Source organism: Bubalus bubalis, chromosome 4, assembly GCF_019923935.1.
Source record: "Bubalus bubalis isolate 160015118507 breed Murrah chromosome 4, NDDB_SH_1, whole genome shotgun sequence".
In the NCBI taxonomy this organism is placed as follows: Eukaryota; Metazoa; Chordata; class Mammalia; order Artiodactyla; family Bovidae; genus Bubalus; species Bubalus bubalis.
The window spans coordinates 54,391,865-54,415,888 of record NC_059160.1 but is presented as its reverse complement, the minus strand read 5'-3'; the positions used below and the strand labels follow the sequence as shown (position 1 = coordinate 54,415,888).

Genomic DNA, 24,024 nt, shown 5'->3' with positions numbered 1-24,024 from the left:
TGGGCTTTCCTGGTGGCTCAGACAGTAAAGAATCCATTTGCAATGTGGGAGACCTGGGTTCGATCCCTGGGTTGGGAAGATCCCTTGGAGGAAGACATGACAACCCACTCCAGTTTTCTTGCCTGGAGAAGCCCCACGGACAGAGAAGCATGGTGGGCTACAGTCCATGGGGTTGAAAAGAGTCGGACATAACTGAGCAACTAAGCACAGCAAGGTACAGCATGTTTGCAGAGTAGAAGAGAAACAGGAGGTGACAGGGAAGGAAAGGAAGGCCAGGGAAGAGAGTGGGTTTTCAGAACAGAGAAACCTAAGTAGAGAGAGACCTACAACGGATCACTAAGGATGCCAGCTTTTGTAATATTTTCTTAAAAAGAAGCTAATTAAAAGCTTCTGCTTTATTGGATTTGTGGTCACTCCTCCCACAGCCTCAATGATCTCCTGAAATACAAGTCTGTCCATGTTCCTACCCCCCCCCCCACTACTGCTGCTGCTGCTGCTAAGTCGCTTCAGTCATGTCCGACTCTGTGCGACCCCATAGATGGCAGCCCACCAGGCTCCCCCATCCCTGGGATTCTTCAGGCAAGAATACTGGAGTGGGTTGCCATTTCCTTCTCCAATGCATGAAAGTGAAAAGTGAAAGTGAAGTCGCTCAGTTGTGTCCAACTCTTTGCTACCCCATGGACTGCAGCCTTCGAGGCTCCTCCATCCATGGGATTCTCCAGGCAAGAGTACTGGAGTGGGGTGCCATCACCTTCTCCAACTCCCCTCACTACCAAAACCAAAACCAAATAAGATTCTTAGTAGGGCTCAGGTGCTGCAGCCTCTTTGCTCACCTCTCCACTGTCCACCTTACAGTAGTGTGTTTTCTTGTCTGTCTTTATTTTAATGGTTCATGTATTTATTTGGTAGTTCTGCTTCCCAGGTGGCACAGTGGTAAAGAATCACCTGCCAATGCAAGAGAGGTAGGTTCGATCCCTGAGGAAGATCACAGGAAGAGGAAATGACGACCTCCTCCAGTATTTTTGCCTGGAAAATTCCATGGACAGAAGAGCCTGGCAGGCTACAGTCCAAAGGGCTGAAAAGAGAGATGACTGAACGACTAAGCACACACTGCGTGTGAAATCTCAATTCCCCCACCAGGGATTGAACCCAGTGACTTCTGCAGTGGAAGAGTGTAGTCCTAACGACTGGATTACCATGGAGTTCCTCTTGCATGCTTTTCCAGTTCCAGAAAACCAGGTAGTTTGCAATCTATGCATTTTCTCCTGCTGTCTCCTTGAATTACAAATGCTAGTCTCCTCTCTTTGCGTGAAGAGCAATGGTTTAAAAAACTGTAGTATCTGTCAGGAAAAGGTCCTTGGTTCTTCATCTGAGCAGCAGCACCTGCCTCTCAACTCTAAGCATATCTTATTTATTTTTTTAAAAGATTATAATTTTTGTTTAATATTCCATACAATGTATTTTATTTTGATATGTCAGTCGCCTAAACCCCATGAAACTATTTAAATCTTTGTATCCTGTCCCCTAGCAAGGTGTGACACCCAAGAAATGTTTACGTGGCTTAAAGGAACCCACGTTTGGTTACCAGCGACCCCGTGACGTCACATACCTTGGGCTCAGAATTCCTAAACTGTATTTCAAAATCACCGTGCTTGCAAGCGCCTCGGAGCACAAATCCCTTTCGCAGGGTTTGAAATATACGAAGTCACTATTACCAATCTTACGACATAGCTCCAAACCTGGGCTAACCCTGATCCGTGAGAGAAACAGAAACTTAATTTCTAGGAAAGAGAAGTCCGCCTAGGGGTGGGAGGGACGAGGGAAGTAGAACTGTGGGCAGCACAGGCTCGGCCAGAGCTCAGTCCGGCCCCCCACCCTCACTCCCGCAACCCCCAGCCTCCACATGCTCCGGGTTTCCAGGTGGACACCGCCCAGGTGGGTGCCACATCCATGTCCCATGGCCTGGAGAACGTCACCCAACAGTTTTGCCCGGAGCCGTGCAGCCGGGCGGGACGCGGTAGATGTCACCACGCGGTGGTCACGCTCTCCCTGGGGACGCGCGGGCGGCGGGACCACGCAGAGGAAGCCGTCGGGGTTCGAGGCCCGGTACCCCGGAAACCCCGAGGGGAGGAGGAGGGGCGGGGAGGAGTTGAACCGTTTCTCCGGAGTTGCGCAAGAGGCAGGACGGCGCGGGTAGACTGGGACCGTCTGGGCGGGCATCCCCGCCGCGTCCCGCGCCGGGAGGCCGAACCAAAACCGAAAGGAGCCGGGTCCCCGGCAGCCCCGGCGTCGCGTCCGCGGGGAAGTCGCCGCGCGCCGGGCAAGTCGGCGAGGGCCGCCGCTTTGTGACTTCACTGGTTTCGCAACAAGCCCGGGCCGCCCGCGCCCCACCCACCCCCGGCCGCTGCCTTGCCGCCAGCCTCCTCGCTCCGCTCTCCGCGCCTCCCCTCCCTCCGGAGCCGGGCCTGCCCCGCCGTCGCGGAGCCTCGGGTCAGCCCGGCAGCCCGCGGCAGTTCACCGCACGTGCGCCGCCCCGGCCTCCCGGCAGCGCGGAGCAGCCCAGCGACCAGCCGCGCGGCCCGGCTCCGCAGAGCGCAGCGCCCTCCCGGCTGTGGCGGCGCGATGCTGTGCTTTCTCCGGGGAATGGCCTTCGTCCCCTTCCTGCTGGTGACCTGGTCGTCCGCTGCCTTCATCATTTCCTACGTGGTCGCCGTGCTCTCCGGGCACGTCAACCCCTTTCTCCCCTACATCAGGTGAGGAGCCGGCAGAGCGAGGCTGGACGCGGGGCACCGCGCGGGGAGCGCTGCTGATGCCAAAGGAAGGTGTCCAGACCCCACTGAGCGTCCTGCTGAAAGATCGGGTACCCACGTATAGAAGAGGGTGCCCCCGGTGGTCCCGGGATGGACTGGGAGACAGGGCGTGGGAGCTGAGCAGTTCCGATTTTACCCCGACACTGAACAGAGTGGCATCCTGAGAGGCTCAGCATAGACAGGAGAACTTGCAGACTGGGTATTGGGCAGACGCCTCTTGGGCGGTATTGAGACCAGAGTGGGTCCTGATGGATGGCACTTGCTGACTGTGTAGTAAATCTAGTCGCCCAGTCGCGTCCGACTCTTTGCGACCCTACGGACTGTAGCCCGCCTGGCTCCTCTGTCCATGGGATTCTCCAGGCAAGAATACTGGAGTGGGTTGCCATTCCCTTCTCCAGAGAATATTCCTGACCCAGGAATGGAACCTGCACCTCCCACATTGCAGGCAGAATCTTTACCATCTGAGCTACCAGGGAAGCCCTATGCTAAAGCAGCTCCTGGATTTCACTTCCGCTTCCCAACATCCTAGAGAAGCAGCTGTCTGGCTCCTCTTTCTTGCGAGAAAACTTAAGTTTAAGCAGATGTTGAAATATCATCAGTGTGACACTGATGTCACAGCTGGGAAATTGGAAGCAGAACTCACACCCAGATTAATCCCTCTGCCAGAAGCACCACCGTGCTACCCTTGGGTCTTTGAGAGCGGCTCTAAGTTCTTTTGTATGGAGCTGCCCAAGATCCCTCTGGGTACTTGGTCTTCAGATTGTCAGTGATTGGTGACATCTCAGGTCTTGTTGCCACACAGTTTCATTTTTCATGAGTTTTTGCCTCTACCTATTTTTGGGGTTGGGGGCACACTGTTGGGATCTTAATTCCCTCACCAGGGATTGACTCATGCCCCATACATTAGAAGTCACAGTCTGAACCACTGGACCACAGGGGAAGTTTGGCCTCTACCTTTATTGAGAGTCACTTTATCAGTGCCCAGAACACATGTCTGGATTTCCTGTGGCTCCCAGCTCTGTGCCTTGCCCGTGTTAATGGCATTCCTTAAACATCAGAAAGATCCATCCTTATCCTAGTGGTGTATCTATCCTGTCTTACCCCTCTGGATCTGTATTGATTGGTGAGAGGATTAGAAAGTTGGTGAGACCTAAGGTTACTGCTTAATTATTGTAGGGATTGTAGAGATTACAGAAATTGCAGGGCCTCTTCCTCTTGCAGCTGTTCTGCCTGGAGGGCAATGCTCTATATAGTCTTTTTAGTAGACGACGAAGGGGAAATGAAGGTGGAGCAAGTGGAGACTAGAGTTTAAAGGTGCAAGGAAGCAAGCACAGAAGAATGCACAGAAGCCAGTCTGGAGTAACGGTGGTTTTGCCGACGCAAGATGACTTTCCCATCAGGCCTGCTGCCCCTGCAGAAACCTCGGCTTGGTTTCTCCTCAATAGTCTCTGTTCTCATTGTCTCGCTTCTCTTGATTCTGAAGTGGGATAGATCCTCTTAGACTGGTGTAAAAAGAAAGAGTTCTCCCCCTGTAATGCTTTTTATTGAGAAAGTAGTAGCTTTGTTTGTCACCAGTTTGAAGGTCGGGGCAGACAGTGAAACTGAAAGTGGCTCAGTCTGTCTGACTCTTTGTGATCCCATGGACTATACAGTCCATGGAATTCTCCAGGTCAGAATACTGGAGTGGGTAGCCTTTCTCTTCTCCAGGGCGTCTTCCCAATCCAGGGATCGAACCCAGGTCTCCTGCACTGCAGGCAGATTCTTTACCAGCTGAGCCGCAAGGGAAGCCCAAGAATACTGGAGTGGGTAGCCTATCCCTTCTCCAGTGGCTCTTCCTGACCCAGGAATCGAACCAGGGTCTCATGCATTGCAGGTGGATTCTTTACCAACTGAGCTCTCAGGGAAGCTGGGGCAGATAGTATTTGGTATGAATTGGGTAGGTGATCAGAGGCAGCATTTGAATCTTTGTAGCAGTTTCTGAGGGCTCCCCAGGTGGATCAGTGGTGAAAAATTCACCTGCCAATGCAGGAGACATGGGTTCAATCCCTGGGTTGGGCAGATCCCCTGGAGAAGGAAATGGCAGCCCACTCCAGTATTCTTGCCTGGGAAATCCCATGGACAGAGGAGCCTGGCGGGCTACAGTCCATGGCATTGCAAAGAGTCAGACATGACTGAGCAACTGAGCATGTGAGCACAGGAGTCTGATCTGGTGGTGATCACTACCACGTCCAGGTGAGATATTAGATGTGCAGAAAAGGGGAAACAGTTGACAGGACCAACCTGTTGTGAGATGCTCAAATCACAGACGTTCCAAGGAAGAAATTTTAAATTTAGCAAGGAAAGAAAACTTTCAGGAGAAAGCAGAATTATAGAAGAAAAAGGTACAAGATTGTTCTCTTGTTGCCTGCAGCCTTCAGCCTGCAAGCACATGATTGCTTGCCTAAGTGTGCCTCGGGCCTTTAGGTTGTTTGCTCTTTATGCCTACAGGAGTGGCTGGAGCACTGGATTACCTCTGCCCCTCTTAGAAAACTTAAGTCTCTGAGGCCAGGGCAAGGGCAAGATCAGAAGGGCAAGGACAGGACGGGATTAACTCCAAATTTATCTGGTTGGCCTAGACCTTACCTAGGTGGTAAAGAAGTCACCTACCAATACAGGAGACACAGGAGACAGGGTTCGATCCCTGGATTGGGAAGATCCCCTGAAGAAGGAAATGGCAGCCCACTCCAGTATTCTTGCCTGGAAAATCCCATGGACAGAGGAGCCTGGCAGGCTGCAGTCTATGGGGTCGCAAAGAGTCAATCACGACTGAGCCTGCACAACAACTTAATTGTCTAACTCATCTCTGCCCTCAAAGAAGCCTCCAATTCCTCCTTACCCTCATTCCCTCCACTTTCCTCCAGCCTCCTTGGCCTCCTGCCTGGATCTTGAGCATGTTAGGCACACATCTTCCTTCTGGCCTTTGCACTGGCTGTTGTCTACCAGAATGCTCTACCTCCAGATTATCACAGTCTTTCTTCCCTATTTCCTTCTTTGTTTGAATATTATCTCTGTGAGTCCTGCTCTGATGGCCCACAGGGCTCCTGATCCCCTGTCCTCAACCCAGTCTTGTTTACCACAGGACCTATTACCTTCTAACAAATGATATGATTTGCTTATTTATTATGTTGATCCTATAAGATCCATGAAGGCTCCAATATTTGTTGAGTTTACTATTTCTTGGGTGTTCATCTGTGAGTCTTGTTTCTCTTCCCTCCAGGGTGGGGCAGAGCCCTTTAGGGAAGGCTTGATGGGCCCTTGGTGGTGGGTCAGTGTTTTGGACATATTTAGGGTGAGCACCCAATACTTTGGCCACTTGAGGCAAAAAGCCAACTCACTGGAAAAGACTCTGATGCTGGGGAAGATTGAGGGCAGGAGAAAAAGGGGATGACAGAGGACGAGATGGTTGATGGCATCACAGACTCAATGAAGGTGAGTTTGAGCAAACTCCAGGAGATAGTGAAGGACAGGAAAGCCTGGCATGCTGCAGTCCATGGGGTCGTAAAGAGTTGGACACGATTTAGGGACTGAACGATGACCCTTTGACGTGAAGTCATTGTTTAGTCAATTTGATCTTCTGATGTTTTTAAACAACACTGAACACTTTAAATAAAAGCCATTCCATTTTACAATTTTGCTTATCTTCCAGTTTTATTGAGATACAGTTAACATACAGTGGTGAGTAAGCTTAAGGTGTAGAGTATCATGATTTAACTTATGTACATCATGAAATGATCATCACAATAATTTTAGTGACTACCTATCATCTCATATAGATACAAAATAAAAGAAAAAATATTTTTTCCATGTGATGAAAACCCTTAAGATTTACTCTCTTAACATACAGCAGTGTTCATTATATTACTCATGTTGTACTTTACTTCCGTATCTTACAGCTGTAAGTGTGTGCCTTTTGGCTTGTTGTTCAATCGCTCAGTCGTGTCGGACTGTTGGCAACCCCATGGGCTGCAGCACGCCAGGCTTCCCTTTTGGCTACCTTTGTGTTTTTCCTCCCCCAACCCCCACCTCTGGAAACTTCAGATCTAATGTTTGTTTTGAAGTGTAATTGACCTACCACAGTTTCTTAGCTCCTGGTGTGCAACATAGCAATCTCTGTACATTATGAAATGATCACCACTAGCCATTGCATTTTAATTTTGCTTATTTACTTTTGGCTGTGCTGGGTCTTTGTTGCTGCCCTGGCTTTTCTCTGAGTTGAGCAGGGGCTACTTTTCATTGCAGTGTGCGGGCTTCTCCTTGCAGTGGCTTCTTTTGTTGAGGAGCACAGGTTCTAGGGTGTGCTGATTTTAGTAGTTTGCAGCACATGGGCTCAATAGTTGGAGATCCCAGGCTCTACAGCACAGGCTCTGGAGAAGGCAGTGGCACCCCACTCCACTACTCTTGCCTGGAAAATCCCATGGACGGAGTAGCCTGGTAGGCTGCTGTCCATGGGGTCGCTAAGAGTCGGACATCACTGAAGCGACTTCACTTTCGCTTTTCACTTTCATGCATTGGAGAAGGAAATGGCAACCCACTCCAGTGTTCTTGCCTGGAGAATCCCAGGGACGGGGGAGACTGGCGGGCTGCCGTCTATGGGGTCGCACAGAGTCAGACATGACTGAATCAACTTAGCAGCAGCACAGCAGAGCACAGGCTCAGTAATTGTGGTGCACGGGCTTCGTTGCTCCACAGCAGGTGGTATCTTCCCAGATCAGGGATCAAACCCGAGTCTCCTTCGTTGGCATGCAGATTCTTTACCATTGAGCCACCAGGGATGCCCTAGCCAATGCATTTTAAATAAGATCCAGAACTGTGGAAGGACCTCTTTCCAGTAAATAATCAAATTAAGCTTTCTTATGAAAGCTGAATTTTCTGATAACATTGTTATTCTTCAGTATATTGGACAAATGGAAATATACTCAACCTCATGAATGGAACAAAAATTAAAATCTACTGGATTGGCAGAAACCCAAATGTTTGATAACACATTCTACTGTCGAGACTTTGGGACAACAGGCTCCCATACATCGCTGGTGGGAATGTAAAATGATTCAGTCTCTGTGAAGGGACTTAGGCACTAGTTATCAAAATGACACAAATACAATATCTATATAGTATTAATAACGGCTTTTAATAACAAAGGGTTGGAAACAATACAAATGTCCCTCAGTAGAGGACTGGCTAAATAAGTATGATTTACCTAAGAATACCTCAAACAAAAGTTCTCTACACATAAATACGCTCTTTAAAATTTCCATTACATTGTTACATGGAAAAAAGCAAGACTCAGAACCAAATAGCTACCATGGTAAAGATGGTGAGGGAGAAATAATATACATTTGTATTAGCTTGCATGAAGAAACTAATAAAAGTGGTTTATCTATGTATGATTGAAGGAGGTGGCCATGATCACATGGTCAATGAGACCTTAGCAGATGGAAATAAAAGGGTGGGAATAAGACTTGCCTTGCCATACTTAAAAAAAAAATTAATGTTTTAATTTTAAGATAACTGTCATTTTACATCCAGTTATAAAAAATATTAAAGATCCCATGTGTCTTTTTTTTTTTAATTGGAGGATAGTTGCTTACTATGTTGTGTTAGTTTCTGCATACGATAATGTGAGTCAGCCATAAGTATACATATATACCTTCCCTCATGAGCCTCCCTCCCATTCACGCCCCCTACCCACTGTAGGTCATCTTCATGTATCTTTTTTTCCCAGTTTCTCCCAAAGGTAACATCTTCTAAACTTGGCATACCTTTTTAGATGAATTTATTTTTCAGCCAAATGAATGTTTCCTGTCAGAAAATTAAATTAGAAGCATGGGGATTAAAACAGTCACCAAATTCAACAAATAGTTTCTGTACTGCGTGCGTGCTAAGTCGCTTCGGTTGTGTCCGACTCTGCGACCCTATGGACTGTAGCCTGCCAGGCTCCTCTGTCCATGGAATTCTCCTGGCACATGGAGAATTGGAGTGGGTTGCCGTTTCCTCCTCCAGGGAATCTTCTCAACACAGGCATACCTCTCCTGCATTGGCAGGCAGATTCTTTACCACTAGCGCCACCTGAGAAGCCCATTAATGCAGGGATGTGAAAACCAAAGACAAATAAAAGTCAACCTCAAAGAATTTGTTTAGATTTTGCAAGGCCACACCCATATTCTTAAGTACAATCATGCTTAACTTGTTATAGTTCTTATATTTCTTCTCCTACCAAATCCCTCAGGCTATTTTCAGTCACCTTTATCCCAGCTGATAAGCCTTTCTCTTTTTATACCTTCTGCTTTGGCCTGTGTCTCCTACTTCCAGAATATTCTGTGGCCCTTTAGTTTTAATTTTTTGCCAATTCTGTATCCTGATTGCTTTTCATTAGCCTAGTCTCACGTTTTGTGCAAGTACCGTTTGCTGGGTGGCTTGTGTGTATGTGTTAGTCACTCAGTCGTGTCCAACTCTTTGCAACCCCATGGACTGTAGCCCACCAGGCTCCTCTGTCCATGGGGTTCTCCAGGCAAGGCTACTGGAGTGGGTTGCCATTCCCTTCTCCAGGGGATCTTCCCAACCCAGGGATTGAACCTGGGTCTCATGCACTGCAGGCAGATTCTTCACCACTATGCCACCTGGGTGGCTTGTGGTGAAAGGTTGTTGCTGACCCACGAAAAGATGCCAGGATTCTTGGCCTCCGGAGGAGAAGAATTCAATCCAGGGCCAGAGATGAGGCTTGATTGCTCAGAGCTTTTGTGTAATCAAGTTTTATTAGAGTATAAAGGAGATAGAGAAAGCTTCTGACATAGGCATCAGAAAGGGGCAGAAAGAGTACCTCCCTGCTAGTCTTCAGCTGGATGTTATATAGTCACTAGCAGTCTGTTAATGAATGAAAGGAATGTCTTAAAACTCAGAATGGCACCAGGCCCCTCACCCATAAGATGCATTTTGGGATAATCTTGACACCAGAAGATTCATCCCAGGCCATGAAACCATTGACTTGAATCTTGTAGAAGGGCAGATTAGCATACAAATAGTTTCATTTACACAGATTAGGGGAACAAATTCTGAGTTTAACATAATGGTTTGTTGAGTAGGTTCTGAGCCATTTGGCGGCAACCACAACCACTTGAAGACAGAGTCTAGGGTAAATGCATAGTACATTAACATAGCTTAAGACAAACATTTCCATAAGAAAAATGCATTGGTTAACTCAAGGTTTGAGAATAATTAACTTCAGGTGAAACCAGGTGTCATTATGGCAGCACATTATTTTAAGAGAAACCTCCTTTTAAATTTGTATAGAGAAGGGGAAAAAATATCACTAGTTTGTTTCCTCCTACCGCTTAAGCGAGAGAAAAATGTCTGACACTTGCAGCCTATTTCCTCTGTTTGGAGATCCCTGACCTTCCTGCCTGTTACCTTCTCAGAGGTCTTTGGCTATTCCCATTGTTCCTCCTCATAACCATGCACCCTGCCTAGTGAGTGGTGGCAGAAAACTGGGATCACCGAGGATTAAGCCAAAAGGGAGGCCAAATCACATAGTGAACAACATAAAAGAGGTTGGGTCTTTAACTCCAAAACTGGCTAAAAATTATCCTTATTTAGTTAATAATCACAAAATTTAGGTTTTATATATATAATCATAACTATGTGCTAATGCTTATAAGGAACAAAATCCATTTCTAATGGATAAACCAGAATGAAAAGATAAAGCTCCTAGAGGAGCAAAAGATAAAGTTCCTGTAATGAATAGATGGAGAAACAATGGAAACCATGACAGACTTTATTTTTGGGGGCTCCAAAATCACTGCAGATGGTGACTGCAGCCATAGAATTAAAAGACGCTTGCTCCTTGGAAGAAAAGCTATGACAAACCTAGACAGCATATTAAAAAGCAGAGACGTTACTTTGCCAATAAAGTCAACTGAAACACGTAGTCGGTGATTAGTATATACTGTGTGATTGCTAAGATCATTCGCAGCGGAAGGGTCCGTATTATTAGTCTTCTCAGCCTCTCTTCAACTGTTAGCTCATTCTGCCAGTGTTCATTGTTCATTAACTTTGATTGTGGTTCCGGTTGTCCTCCAAGATCATTTCTGTTGACTTCATGAAAGTTTCCATATTTTACACCCTCCCTTTGTAGTGCTATTTGTGAGTATTTACAAGTATTTAACTTGAGAGTCCCTTGGACTGCAAAGAGATCCAACCAGTCCATTCTGAAGGAGATCAGCCCTGGGATTTCTTTGGAAGGAATGATGCTAAAGCTGAAACTCCAGTACTTTGGCCATCTCATGCGAAGAGTTGACTGATTGGAAAAGACTCTGATGCTGGGAGGGATTGGGGGCAGGAGAAGAAGGGGACGACAGAGGATGAGATGGCTGGATGGCATCACTGACTCGATGGGTGTGAGTCTGAGTGAACTCCAGGAGTTGGTGATGGACCGGGAGGCCTGGCGTGCTGTGATTCATGGGGTCGCAAAGAGTTGGACACGACTGAGCGACTGAACTGAACTGAACTGAACAACACTTGATAATCATACTCAGAGGGAACATAGTGTGCTAAGTAAGGGAACAACTTTGGAGTAGATACCTTTGATTTGAATACAACTCTGCCATGTACACCAGCTGTGGGAGTTTGGACAATTCATTTGACTTTTTGCTTCTCTGTGGGTTAATAATAGCACCTGCCTGATGCATGAACATGTGAACTCACTTAGAACTCATCAGTGCCCTGGTCAAGAACATAAGTTCTCTGTTAGTGTTTGCTATTAGTAATATCAAGGGACCAGTCCACATTGGTCTGGATAGATGCCAGTGTTAAGTGGCAAAAGACATTTGGTTGAGGTGAGGGCTAATTTTATAACCGCTCAGTTTGTGAATATAATAGTAGCTTTCTTAACCAACCTCAACTTAATCAACTTGCTCTCCTAACTGATAAACTCATTCTCTGAAAAATGCAGTGACGGAAGCTGGGGGTCCCTGGAAACCTCTCCCAGCAGTGGCCTCTCTCAGAGCTGCTCGCTCTCTTCTCTCATCTATTTCTTTGTCCACCTGTCAAATGCTAGCTGTGTTGGTTCCCAAATGAGTTTATGCCAGATGTATTCTCTCTACTGTGATTGTGTGATTTAAAATCAGTGTACAGGAACTGTTGGGCTGCGAATGCAAAAAGATAGTTGTCATTTCTAAGGGAACTCAGTTGAATGCTTCGGAAAGATTCCAAAGAGACAACTTGTCAAAAATTGCAGTCCATTTAGTAGTGTTTATGACAAGTGTAAGGATGTACAGAACCTGATGAAAAACTAGAAGGATTCGGTACTGCAACTGCTTCAGAAGTGTTTGTAAGATTTCCCTCCACTGTAAAGACACTGAAACTGGAAATGAGATCATCCACAGTACATGTGGTGTGTATGCCAGGAGGACACATAGTGGACTCATGTAACACACGTTACAGCCTTGGCCAGCGTCAGTACACAGGCAGATGAATGTATGGACAGTTGTATATTTGTGGTGTGTACATATTCATATAATTTTTATTTATTGTTTTTAGTTGAAATATAGTTGATTTACAATGTTTTGTTAGTTTCAGTTGCATAGCAAAGTGATTCAGTTATGTATATACATATTATTTTTCAAATTCTTTTCCATTATAGGTTATTATTATAAGATATTGAATATAGTTCCCTGGGCTATACAATAGATCCTTGTTATATATCTATTTTATATATATTAGTGTGTGTGTGTTCATCCCAAACTCCTGATTTACTCCCCACCCCACTCCCACCATATTCACCTAGTTTTTGATGGCTTCCTGCTTAAACCAGGTTTTTTGATTATTGTGGTTTAGTCACTAAGTCATGTCTGACTCTTGTGATCCCATGGACTGTGTGTAGCCTGCCAGGCTCCTCTATCCATGGGATTCTCCAGGCAAGAATACTGGAGTGGGTTGCCATTTCCTTCTCCAGGGGATCTTCCCAGCCCAGGAATCGAACTCAGGTCTCCTGCATTGCAGGTAGATTCTTTGCTGACTGAGCTACAAGGGAAGTCCCAAGGTTTTGATTCTTAACTACGGTGAATTTCAGGCAATGGTGACTTTTGCTTCCTTGTTCAGCTGCAACAATGGGACTTGAGATAATAAATAATAGGATAATGAGGTCTCTGTGTATACAGTCAGAGAAGGAAATGGCAACCCACTCCAGTATCCTTGCCTAGAGAATCCTGTGGACAGAGGAGCCTGGTGGGCTGCTGTCCATAGGGTCACATAGAGTCGGACACAACTGAAGTGACTTAGCATGCATGCATGCATTGGAGAAGTAAATGGCAACCCACTCCAGTATTTTTGCCTGGAGAATCCCAGGGATGGAGGAGCCTGGTGGGCTGCCGTCCATGGGGTCGCACAGAGTTGGACACAACTGAAGCGACTTAGCAGCAGCAGCTGTGTATACAGTCACATATTCTGACATTACTTAATGACATTTCAGTCTTTACAGTGCAATAAGGAAATCAAAGATCCTAAACTTCCACAGCTCGTAGTGTTGTTTGCCTTCTGAATCAACTATCAGTTCAGTTCAGTCGCTTAGTCATGTCCAACTCTTTGTGACCCCATGAATTGCAGCATGCCAGGCCTCCCTGTCCATCACCAACTCCCAGAGTTCACTCAAATTCACGTCCATTGAGTTGGTGATGCCATCTCATCCTTTGTTGTCCCCTTCTCCTCCTGCCCCCAATCCCTCCCAGCATCAGAGTCTTTTCCAATGAGTCAACTCTTTGCTTGAGGTGGCCAAAGTACTGGAGTTTCAGCCTTAGCATCATTCCTTGCAAAGAAATCCCAGGGCTGATCTCCTTCAGAACGGACTGGTTGGATCTCCTTGCAGTCCAGGGGACTCTGAAGAGGCTTCTCCAACACCACAGTTCAAAAGCATCAATTTTTCAGCACTCAGCTTTCTTCACAGTCCAACTCTCACATCCATACATGACCACAGGAAAAACCATAGCCTTGACTAGACGGACCTTTGTTGACAAAGTAATGTCTCTGCTTTTGAATATGCTATCTAGGTTGGTCATAACTTTCCTTCCAAGGAGTAAGCGTCTTTTAATTTCATGGCTGCAATCACCATCTGCAGTGATTTTGGAGCCCACAAAAATAAAGTCTGACACTGTTTCCACTGTTTCCCCATCTATTTGCCATGAAGTGATGGGACCAGATGCCATGATCTTAGTTTTCTGAATGTTGAGCTTTAAGCCAACTTTTTCACTCTCCACTTTCACTTTCATCAAGAGGCTTTTGAGTTCCTCTTCACTTTCTGCCATAAGGGTGGTGTCATCTGCATATCTGAGGTGATTGATATTTCTCCCAGCAATCTTGATTCCAGCTTGTGCTTCTTCCAGCCCAGTGTTTCTCATGATGTACTCTGCATAGAAGTTAAATAAGCAGGGTGACAATATACAGCCTTGACGTACTCCTTTTCCTATTTGGAACCAGTCTGTTGTTCCATGTCCAGTTCTAACTGTTGCTTCGTGACCTGCATATAGGTTTCTCATAATTTCTCCTCTGTTTAAGGTTTTCAAAATCTTTGATTACATAAAATTCTTTCTTTTCACCACTGACTTAAACCTGTGCATGTTTTTCTTCTGCTAGCTCTACTTTTTAAAAGGCAGTAGAGGGTTGCTCGGAAGTCTTTGACTGATGCAGGGTTGACAGCTTTTCAACATTAATGCTTAATTTCAACTTAAAAAAGAGTGCTCCACTGAACAGTCCTCTTTTCAACAGTAATTGCATTTCAGTCCATCAGGAATATGAAGTGTAGAGTCAAAGCATACTAAGGACAAATTACTAATGACTTCAGAAGGGAGCTGGTATGAACCCAATTGTACGATGCACAGTTCTGTAAATTCATGTGGAGATGACATGTTACAATAAAAAGAAATGTAACATAGGAGCAGAGGAGAGTTCTGAACTGTATCCATCGAAGTCAGACAGCTCCAGGTGCATGACTTGGCTTCCCCATTTACAGTTTCTGTGGCCTTGGGCAAAGTTTCTTTTCTATGTCTCAGTTTTTCTTCTTTAAGGTGACAGTAAGTACTTTCCTTATAACATTCTAAACACCAAATAAGATGAACCTGGCCAAGTATAAGTGTTGAGGAAATGTTAACTTTTTTCCTTTTGTAATCTTAGCAGCTATAGTCCAAGCAGAGATGGTCTTTTAGAGACTCCTCTCAGAAAAATTTTTAGAATCTGACCTCTTATGCCTCCCTCTTCATTACCATTCTGGTCCAAGCCACTGTCCTCTCTTGATAAACTACTGAAATTACTTCCTAAGTCTCCCTGGTCCATGCCTGCCTCTTCACAGTCTTTTTGCAATATTCTTTAACAACATCAGTCAACTTGATATCAGTTCCCTGCTCTCAGCCCTCAGTGGCTTCCCTTCATGTTTAGAGTAACAGAGTCCTTGCCTTGACTCACATGACCTGTGGGGCTCTCCATGATCCCCTTGCCCGTGTGCACTCAGGTCTTGGCTCACTCCCCTCCAGCCATGCCTCTTTCCTTCCAGTTCCTCTGATATATTGCCACTTTCTGGCCTTTGACTTGGCTTTGCCCTCTGCTTGTAATTTTCCTGGCCCAAACATTCCACTTCATTCAGATCTCTGTTTCAAGTACCCTTCCCACATTACCCTGTCTCTGGTGGATGGCTCATATATCTCTCCCTGTCCTCTTATCCAACTTGCCTCTTCTTCACAGCATGCATTACTCCTAGATGATTTTTATTGCCCCCCCAAAAGAATGTAATTCCACAAAGGAGGGACTTTTTCTGTTTTGCTTGCCACTGCATTCGTGACTAAGCTTAGTTGCTTAGTCATGTCCGACTCTTTGTGGTCCCATGGACTGTAGCCCACCAGGCTCCTCTGTCCATGGAATTTTCCAGGCAAGAATACTGGAGTGGGTTCCCATTTCCTTCTCCAGGGGATCTTCCTGACTCAGAGATGGAACCCGCAGCTCCTGCGTCTCCTGTATTGGCAGGCAGATTCTTTACCACTCACTGAGCCACCTGGGAAGCCCTTCTACAGAATTGCCTGCTGCATAAGAGGCTATCAGTAACTATAAGTTGAATCAATAAATCTGATTTTTTTTTATTAGATACTAAGCTTTTTCATGGGGTTGCAAAGAGTTGGACACAACTGAGCGAATGAACTGAACTGCCTGAAGCTTCTCAAAGTGAATCATCTGTTCATCTTTGTATCCTCATCACCAGGCACAATTCCCACCAAGTAGGAGATGCTTAGCACTATTTTGAAAATGTTGTATGAATGAACAAAGAGGGAATTTGGGTTGATAGAGGTAATTGCATGTGGATAAAGTGAGAAAACAGCAAGTCATTTGCGTTTATGACTAGGATATTCTTCTCAAGTTTAAAAGTAGTTGAATATAATATTGTATATCAACTACACCTTGAAAAAAAGTTTACATAGCTATAGGGTACCTCTTGCCCTAGAATAATCACTCAGTGAAGCTGCCAAAAAGTTAACCCTAATAATTTAAAGTAGTAAAAGGGTATCTTTTTTTTTTTGGTCCAAGAGTCTTGTGGGATCTTAGTTCCCCGACCAGGGATTGAACCTGGGTAATGGCTGTGAAAGCATTGAGTCCTAATTACTGGATTGCCAAGAAAATTCCCTGGAATGACTATTTATTATAATATTTACTTTGAATAATATATTTAAATGTGAAGAAAAAGGAAATGATAGTCTCCTTTTACTGGTGCATTAAGTGTTTTTCGGTTCTAAGTCCTGGCTAATCATCCGAACAATGGGCCTAGGATTTTAGGGGAATCTAATAAACCTCAGTCTGGGCACGCAGATAATTTTGCATACTGTCAGCATCTCAGTTCCCCCAATAAACCATGAGCGTAGACTTTAGGGTAATGGAATGGAATCACAGGTATCCAATGTTTTAAAGAGCAGCATTTGACCAAACATATTATCATGCATGTCTTATTTGTAATGTTTTTCTTCCTCTGAGCATCAGGTAGATTATGAACTGGCTTAATGTTTACATTATTTTGGAGAAAGATGTTAGATAAACCACTTGGAATTTTCCGTGATGAACTAAACTTGTAGAATGTAAATACAGTGAAGAAAGAAAGAAAGTGAAGTCACTCACTCGTGTCTGACTCTTTGCGACCCCATGGATTGTAGCCTACCAGGCATCTCCGTCCATGGGATTTTCTAGGCATAAGTACTGGAGTGGGTTGCCATTTCCTTCTCCAAATACAGTAAATATAGGCGTAAATTGGTTTCCTAGGCACAACTGTGTACACATAACAACCTCAATAGCTTCTAAGCCCCAAGCAAGAGAACGATGAGTTCCTATCCCCGTACAGTTTCCAGGAAGTGCCTCCTTTACTGGGAGGCAAGTGAGGATGTGGATGGGAGGCAGGCAGGGCTTAAGTCACGTGACAGAGAGTTCTGTGGTGGGAGCTGGGTCAGAGGACTCCTTCTGCCAAACTGGGAGGCAACTGGTTTGGCTTGGCATTCACTCTCCACTTTCCTAAATCAGGTGCCCAGGTACAGATATGCCAGCCAGATCCCACTACCTCTCCCTCTGCACAATATGATCATTCACTGTGGGCTTAAAAAGTGTAAAATAAGGGACTTCCCTGGTGGTCCTGTGCCTAAGACTCCATGCTCCCAATGCAGGGGGAGTAGGTTCGACCCCTGGTCAGGGAACTACATCCCACATGTGGCAACTAAGACCCAGCACAGCCAAATAAATGTTTTTTTTTTTTTTTTTAAAGTAAATAAGAAGAGTACCATAGATTCCCTTGGTACTCCCTTGATTGTTATGCTCTGGATTCTAGTGTAGGGCAGAAAATGTGATGTAATATTTACTTATAATGTATATTAGCTTGGAGACCAAAAGGCTTAAAAGAACATTTTAAGGTCAGAAAGTCTTTCATATATATATATATAATGTATATATAATATACATAAAATACATATGTATTTATGCACATAGCCTTACAGCTTCCACCTGACATGGATATGTATATGAAAAAATATATATACATATATTTTTAAAGAAAAGCACTTGTTAACATTTAATAGCCCTCCCTCCATGTGGCTTCAAGCTGCCAGGACACAGACACTCCCCCGCCACCTCTGACACAGACACACACACACACACAACACACACACACACACCCCCTTGGTATTCTCCTCAGCTCTTCTGCTGAAGAATTTAACCTTCCTGATGATGTTACCCTCAAAACTGAGTCTGTCTTTTGGTAGATATCAAGCCAGGAGACACAACCAAGCCAGAGAACAGAATAAAGAAGGATTTATTAGTTACAGCAAGTAAGTAAAACACTTTTTCCCAAAGCAGTATCTCCCCCCAAAGTAAAATTAGGTAAGTTTTAAGCTAAGGTACATGCGTACTCATGAAAGGGCTTGAGTGGAGGGGAATTCAGCATAGAATTGAGGCAGAGGTCAACAGTATCCAAGCTTGAGAACCATGAGGTCAAAAAAGGTCAACATTCTCATCCCTTAGGGTTCCGTTGATCTGGTGGGTGAGCCCTCAAGAGGGGTTTTGCTCGGTTGCTCAGTCATGTCTGACTCTTTGCAGCCGCAGCTCTGTACATGGGATTTCCCAGGCAAGAATACAGGAATGGTTGGCATTTCCTTCTCCAGGAGATTTTCCCCATCCAGGGATCGAACCCAGGTCTCCTGCATTGGAGGCTGATTCTTGACCATCTGAGCCCCAGTTCAGTTCAGTTCAGTTGTTCAGTCGTGTCCAACTCTTTGTGACCCCATGAATTGCAGCACGCCAGGCCTCCCTGTCCATCACCAACTCTCGGAGTTCACTCAAACTCAAGTCCATCGAGTTGGTGATGCCATCCAGCCATCTCATCTTCTGTAGTCCCCTTCTCCTCCTGCCCCCAATCCCTCCCAGCATCAGAGTCTTTTCCAATGAGTCAATTCTTCGCATGAGGTGGCCAAAGTACTGGAGTTTCAGCTTTAGCATCATTCCTTCCAAAGAACACCCAGGGCTGATCTCCTTTAGAATGGACTGGTTGGATCTCCTTGCAGTCCAAGGGACTCTCAAGAGTCTTCTCCAAGACCACAGTTCAAAAGCATCAATTCTTTGGCGCTCAGTCTTCTTCACAGTCCAACTCTCACATCCATACATGGCCACAGGAAAAACCATAGCCTTGACTAGACGGACCTTTGTTGGCAAAGTAATGTGTCTGCTTTTGAGTATGCTATCTAGGTTGGTCATAACTTTCCTTCCAAGGAGTAAGCGTCTTTTAATTTCATGGCTGCAATCACCATCTGCAGTGATTTTGGAGCCCACAAAAATAAAGTCTGACACTGTTTCCACTGTTTCCCCATCTATTTGCCAAGAAGTGATGGGACCGGATGCAATGATCTTCGTTTTCTGAATGTTGAGCTTTAAGCCAACTTTTTCACTCTCCTCTTTCACTTTCATCAAGAGGCTTTTGAGTTCCTCTTCACTTTCTGCCATAAGGGTGGTGTCATCTGCATATCTGAGGTGATTGATATTTCTCCCGGCAATCTTGATTCCAGCTTGTGCTTCTTCCAGCCCAGTGTTTCTCATGATGTACTCGGCATATAAGTTAAATAAGCAGGTTGACAATATACAGCCTTGACGTGCTGCTTTTCCTATTTGGAACCAGTCTGTTGTTCCATGTCCAGTTCTAACTGTTGCTTCGTGACCTGCATATGGGTTTCTCAAGAGGCTGATCAGGTGGTCTGGTATTCTCATCTCTTTCAGAATTTTCCACAGTTTATTGTGATCCACACAGCCAAAGGCTTTGGCATAGTCAATAAAGCAGAAATAGATGTTTTTCTGGAACTCTCTTGCTTTGTCGATTATCCAGCGGATGTTGGCAATTTGATCTCTGGTTCCTCTGCCTTTTCTAAAACCAGCTTGAACATCAGGAAGTTCACAGTTCACGTATTGCTGAAGCCTGGCTTGGAGAATTTTGAGCATTTCTTTACTAGCATGTGAGATGAGTGCAATTGTGCAGTAGTTTGAGCATTCTTTGGCATTGCCTTTCTTTGGGATTGGAATGAAAACTGACCTTTTCCAGTCCTGTGGCCACTGCTGCGTTTTCCAAATTTGCTGGCATATTGAGTGCAGCACTTTCACAGCATCATCTTTCAGGATTTGAAATAGCTCAACTGGAATTCCGTCACCTCCACTAGCTTTGTTTGTAGTGATGCTTTCTAAGGCCCACTTGACTTCACATTCCAGGATGTCTGGCTCTAGGTCAGTGATCACACCATCGTGATTATCTTGGTTGTGAAGATCTTTTTTGTACAGTTCTTCTGTGTATTCTTACCACCTCTTCTTAATATCTTTTGCTTCTGTTAGGTCCATACCATTTCTGTCCTTTATCGAGCCCATCTTTGCATGAAATGTTCCCTTGGTATCTCTAATTTTCTTGAAGAGATCCCTAGTCTTTCCCATTCTGTTGTTTACCTCTATTTCTCTGCATTGATTGCTGAGGAAGGCTTTCTTATCTCTTCTTGATATTCTTTGGAACTCTGCATTCAGATGCTTATATCTTTCCTTTTCTCCTTTGCTTTTCGCTTCTCTTCTTTTCACAGCTATTTGTAAGGCCTTCCCAGACAGCCATTTTGCTTTTTTGCATTTCTTTTCCATGGGGATGGTCTTGATCCATGTCTCCTGTACAATGTCACGAACCTCTGTCCATAGTTCATCAGGCACTCTATCTATCAGATCTTGTCCCTTAAATCTATTTCTCACTTCCACTGTATAATTATAAAGGATTTGATTTAGGTCATACCTGAATGGTCTAGTGGTTTTCCCTACTTTCTTCAATTTCAGTCTGAATTTGGCAATAAGGAGTTCATGATCTAAGCCACAGTCAGCTCCCAGTCTTGTTTTTGTTGACTGTATAGAACTTCTCCATCTTTGGCTGCAAAGAATATAATCAATCTGATTTCAGTATTGACCATCTGGTGATGTCCATGTGTAGAGTCTTCTCATGTGTTGTTGGAAGAGGGTGTTTGCTATGACCAGTGCGTTCTCTTGGCAAAACTCTATTAGCCTTTGCCCTGCTTCATTCTGTACTCCAAGGCCAAATTTGCCTGTTACTCCAGGTGTTTCTTGACTTCCTACTTTTGCATTCCAGTCCCCTATAATGAAAAGGACATCTTTTTTGGGTGTTAGTTCTAAAAGGTCTTGTAGGTCTTCATAGAACCGTTCAACTTCAGCTTCTTCAGCATTACTGGTTGGGGCATAGACTTGGATTACTGTGATATTGAATGGTTTGCCTTGGCAACAAATAGAAATCATTCTGTCGTTTTTGAGATTGTATCCAAGTACTGCATTTCGGACTCTTTTGTTGATCATGATGGCTACTCCATTTCTTCTAAGGGATTCCTACCTGCAGTAGTAGATATAATGGTCATCTGAGTTAAATTCACCCATTCCAGTCCATTTTAGTTCGCTGATTCCTAGAATGTCGACGTTCACTCTTGCCATCTCTTGTTTGACCACTTCCAATTTGCCTTGATTCATGGACCTGACATTCCAGGTTCCTATGCAATATTGCTCTTTTCAGCATTGGACCTTGCTTCTATCACCAGTCACATCCACAACTGGGTATTGTTTTTGCTTTGGCTCCAACCCTTCATTCTTTCTGGAGTTATTTCTCCACTGATCTCCAGTAGCATATTGGGCACCTACCGACCTGGGGAGTTCCTCTTTCAGTATCCTATCATTTTGCCTTTTCATACTGTTCATGGGGTTCTCAAGGCACGAATACTGAAGTGGTTTGCCATTCCCTGCCCCAGGGAAACCAAATTCTACAAAACAGTTCCAGAAAGTGCTTCAGGCTAACTTTACCATTGAAACAGAACTTTGAGTCTTTACAACTATTTATTACCTTTGCTATTTTTATTCCTCTTCCCTGATAACAGTTGTTTGTTCTTTTGTTCCCTTAAGATCCTTATTGCTGAGACATGTTCAAGGGCAAGCATTGTGGCCAGGCTTAGATCACAAAGCGGCTTAGGCCTAAGGTGGTTTCTTTTGTGTCAAATAGCTATATCTGGTTCACTTCCTCCAGGGTCCCCACCCTATCTGCTTTCAAGGACAGGATGCTTTGGGAGCTGTCTTCCTCAGAGCTTGATAGTAGCCGGATCACACCACATCAATTTTCAGAGCAGCTCCAGTCTTGTTTTTGACTCATATTTACCCCAAGTTGGTCCACACTTTATCAAGGTTGACATCTGGGCAGAAGCTCTGATTCCTTTCTTAGGTGGTGATGTCTCATTCCAACTTTCCCAAAGTAAGATGGGTGATATTTGTCAAGGCTGATTGTGTGGTAATGAATGCCATCCTATTACCCAGGCCTCCCAGTCCTTCTGATGTTTGATGATGTACCGTGGCCATGACTCACATGGACCCTAAGTTTCTGGGTCTTCCTCGTCAGGATGGCATGTCAGTGTCTGAGATGAAAGAGGGAGCTTCTGTTTGTACTAACAAGAGTAGGCAACCACTACTATCCTTAAAGGGTTTCCCAGGTGATACAGTCGGAGAAGGCAATGGCAACCAACTCCAGTATTCTTGCCTGGAAAATCCCATGGACGGAGGAGCCTGGTAAGCTGCAGTCCATGGGGTTGCAAAGAGTCAGACACGACTGAGTGACTTCACTTTCACTTTTCATCTTCATGCATCGGAGAAGGAAATGGCAACCCACTCCAGTGTTCTTGCCTGGAGACTCTCAGGGACAGCAGAGCCTGGTGGGCTGCCGTCTATGGGGTCTTGCAGAGTCGGACATGACTGAAGCGATTTAGCAGCAGCAGCAGCAGGTGATACAGTGATAAAGAATCTGCCTACCAGTGCAGGAGACACCGGAGACTAGGCTCAATCTCTGGGTCAGGAAGATCTCCTGGAGGAGGAAGTGGCAACCCACCCACTGCAGTATTCTTGCCTGGAAAATTCCATGGACAGAGGAGCCTGGCAGGCTATACAGTCCATGGGGTCGCAGAGTTGGACATGACTGAGCACATATACACACTATCCTTAAAAGTTCTTAGAAGTGGCCACTTTTTTTTTTTTTTTTTGGTCCCCCACCCCCCGGGTGGCTTGCAGGATCTTAGTTCCCCGACTATGGATTAAACATAGGCCCAAAGCAATGAAAGCTTGGAATCCTAACCACTGGACCACCAGGGAATTCCCAGATTCTGCCTGTATGGTTTAAAATGTACAGATAAGCAAGAATAAAATACCATTCTGAAATCCTGAGCTTTCGAATGGCATGTTTGATGTCATGTGGACTGCACACCTGGGCCCTTGAAATATGTCCTGGTTTGCTGTCCCTGGATGGATGGTCCCCAAGTCTGGTCATCTTCTCATCTCCTGTTGGAGCACCTTTGTCCCCCCTTCTGCCTACCCCCTTACGTGGCAGATTCCTTTCAGACCTGTGACAACAAGTACTCTTGCATGAGTCACTGGGTAGCTGCTTTTCTGTACTCTGAGGGCAAGAAAAGAAGGCTTCTTTCCCCGGTGTGAATTACTCTTCTGGCAAAGTGCTGCCCAAGGGCACGCGTGTGCTGTGTCCACTTCTCCCCATCACTGGTTCCTGTCCCCTCCTCACCCACTCAGAGCCTTGTCGTGCTCAGAAGGGCGTCCTGCACATCGGGCAGCCTTCTCCATGTCAACATCCCTTTAGTGAGAAAACGAATTATTAGTAGGAAAATAGTGATGTTAACTCTTACAGTTACATGGGACACTGAGGTTTGTTTGTTTGTTTTTTAATATTTGCTGTGCCGGGTTTTAGTTATGGCACACAGGGTCTTCTATCCATTGTGGCAGGCTGGGTCTAGTTCCCTGACCGGAGCCGGAACCTAGACCCCCTGTGTCGGGAGCACAGAGTCTTAGCCACTGGACCACCAGGGAAGTCTAAGTGTGACTGAAATTGAAGGAATTGGGACCAGAGGCATTTGTGGGAAGGGGGAACATTAACCTCTTCATACTCTTCAACTATTAAATGTTCACAAAGCTCAAATGCTCCTGCTTCCTGCACATATAGGGCACTTCACTTTGAAGTGCATCTTTTCAACTCGATCCATTTTTCAGTACTTAAATTTCAGAGCTGTTTTAAAATGTGGAAACATTCAAGACGGGTCTGAGCTGTTTTATGTTGGGA

General features: G+C 45.2%; 1 protein-coding gene across 1 annotated transcript in view; it reads left to right on the top strand.

Annotated features, from left to right (window-relative positions):
• Positions 1-2,140: 2,140 nt before the first annotated feature.
• DRAM1 (DNA damage regulated autophagy modulator 1) overlaps positions 2,141-24,024 on the top strand; it is a 41,291-nt gene continuing 19,407 nt past the window's right edge. The window contains exon 1 of the mRNA XM_006058800.4: positions 2,141-2,753. Coding sequence (XP_006058862.1) covers positions 2,623-2,753 — 131 coding nt within the window. The 5' untranslated portion in view covers positions 2,141-2,622. The remainder of the gene's footprint in view (positions 2,754-24,024) is intronic.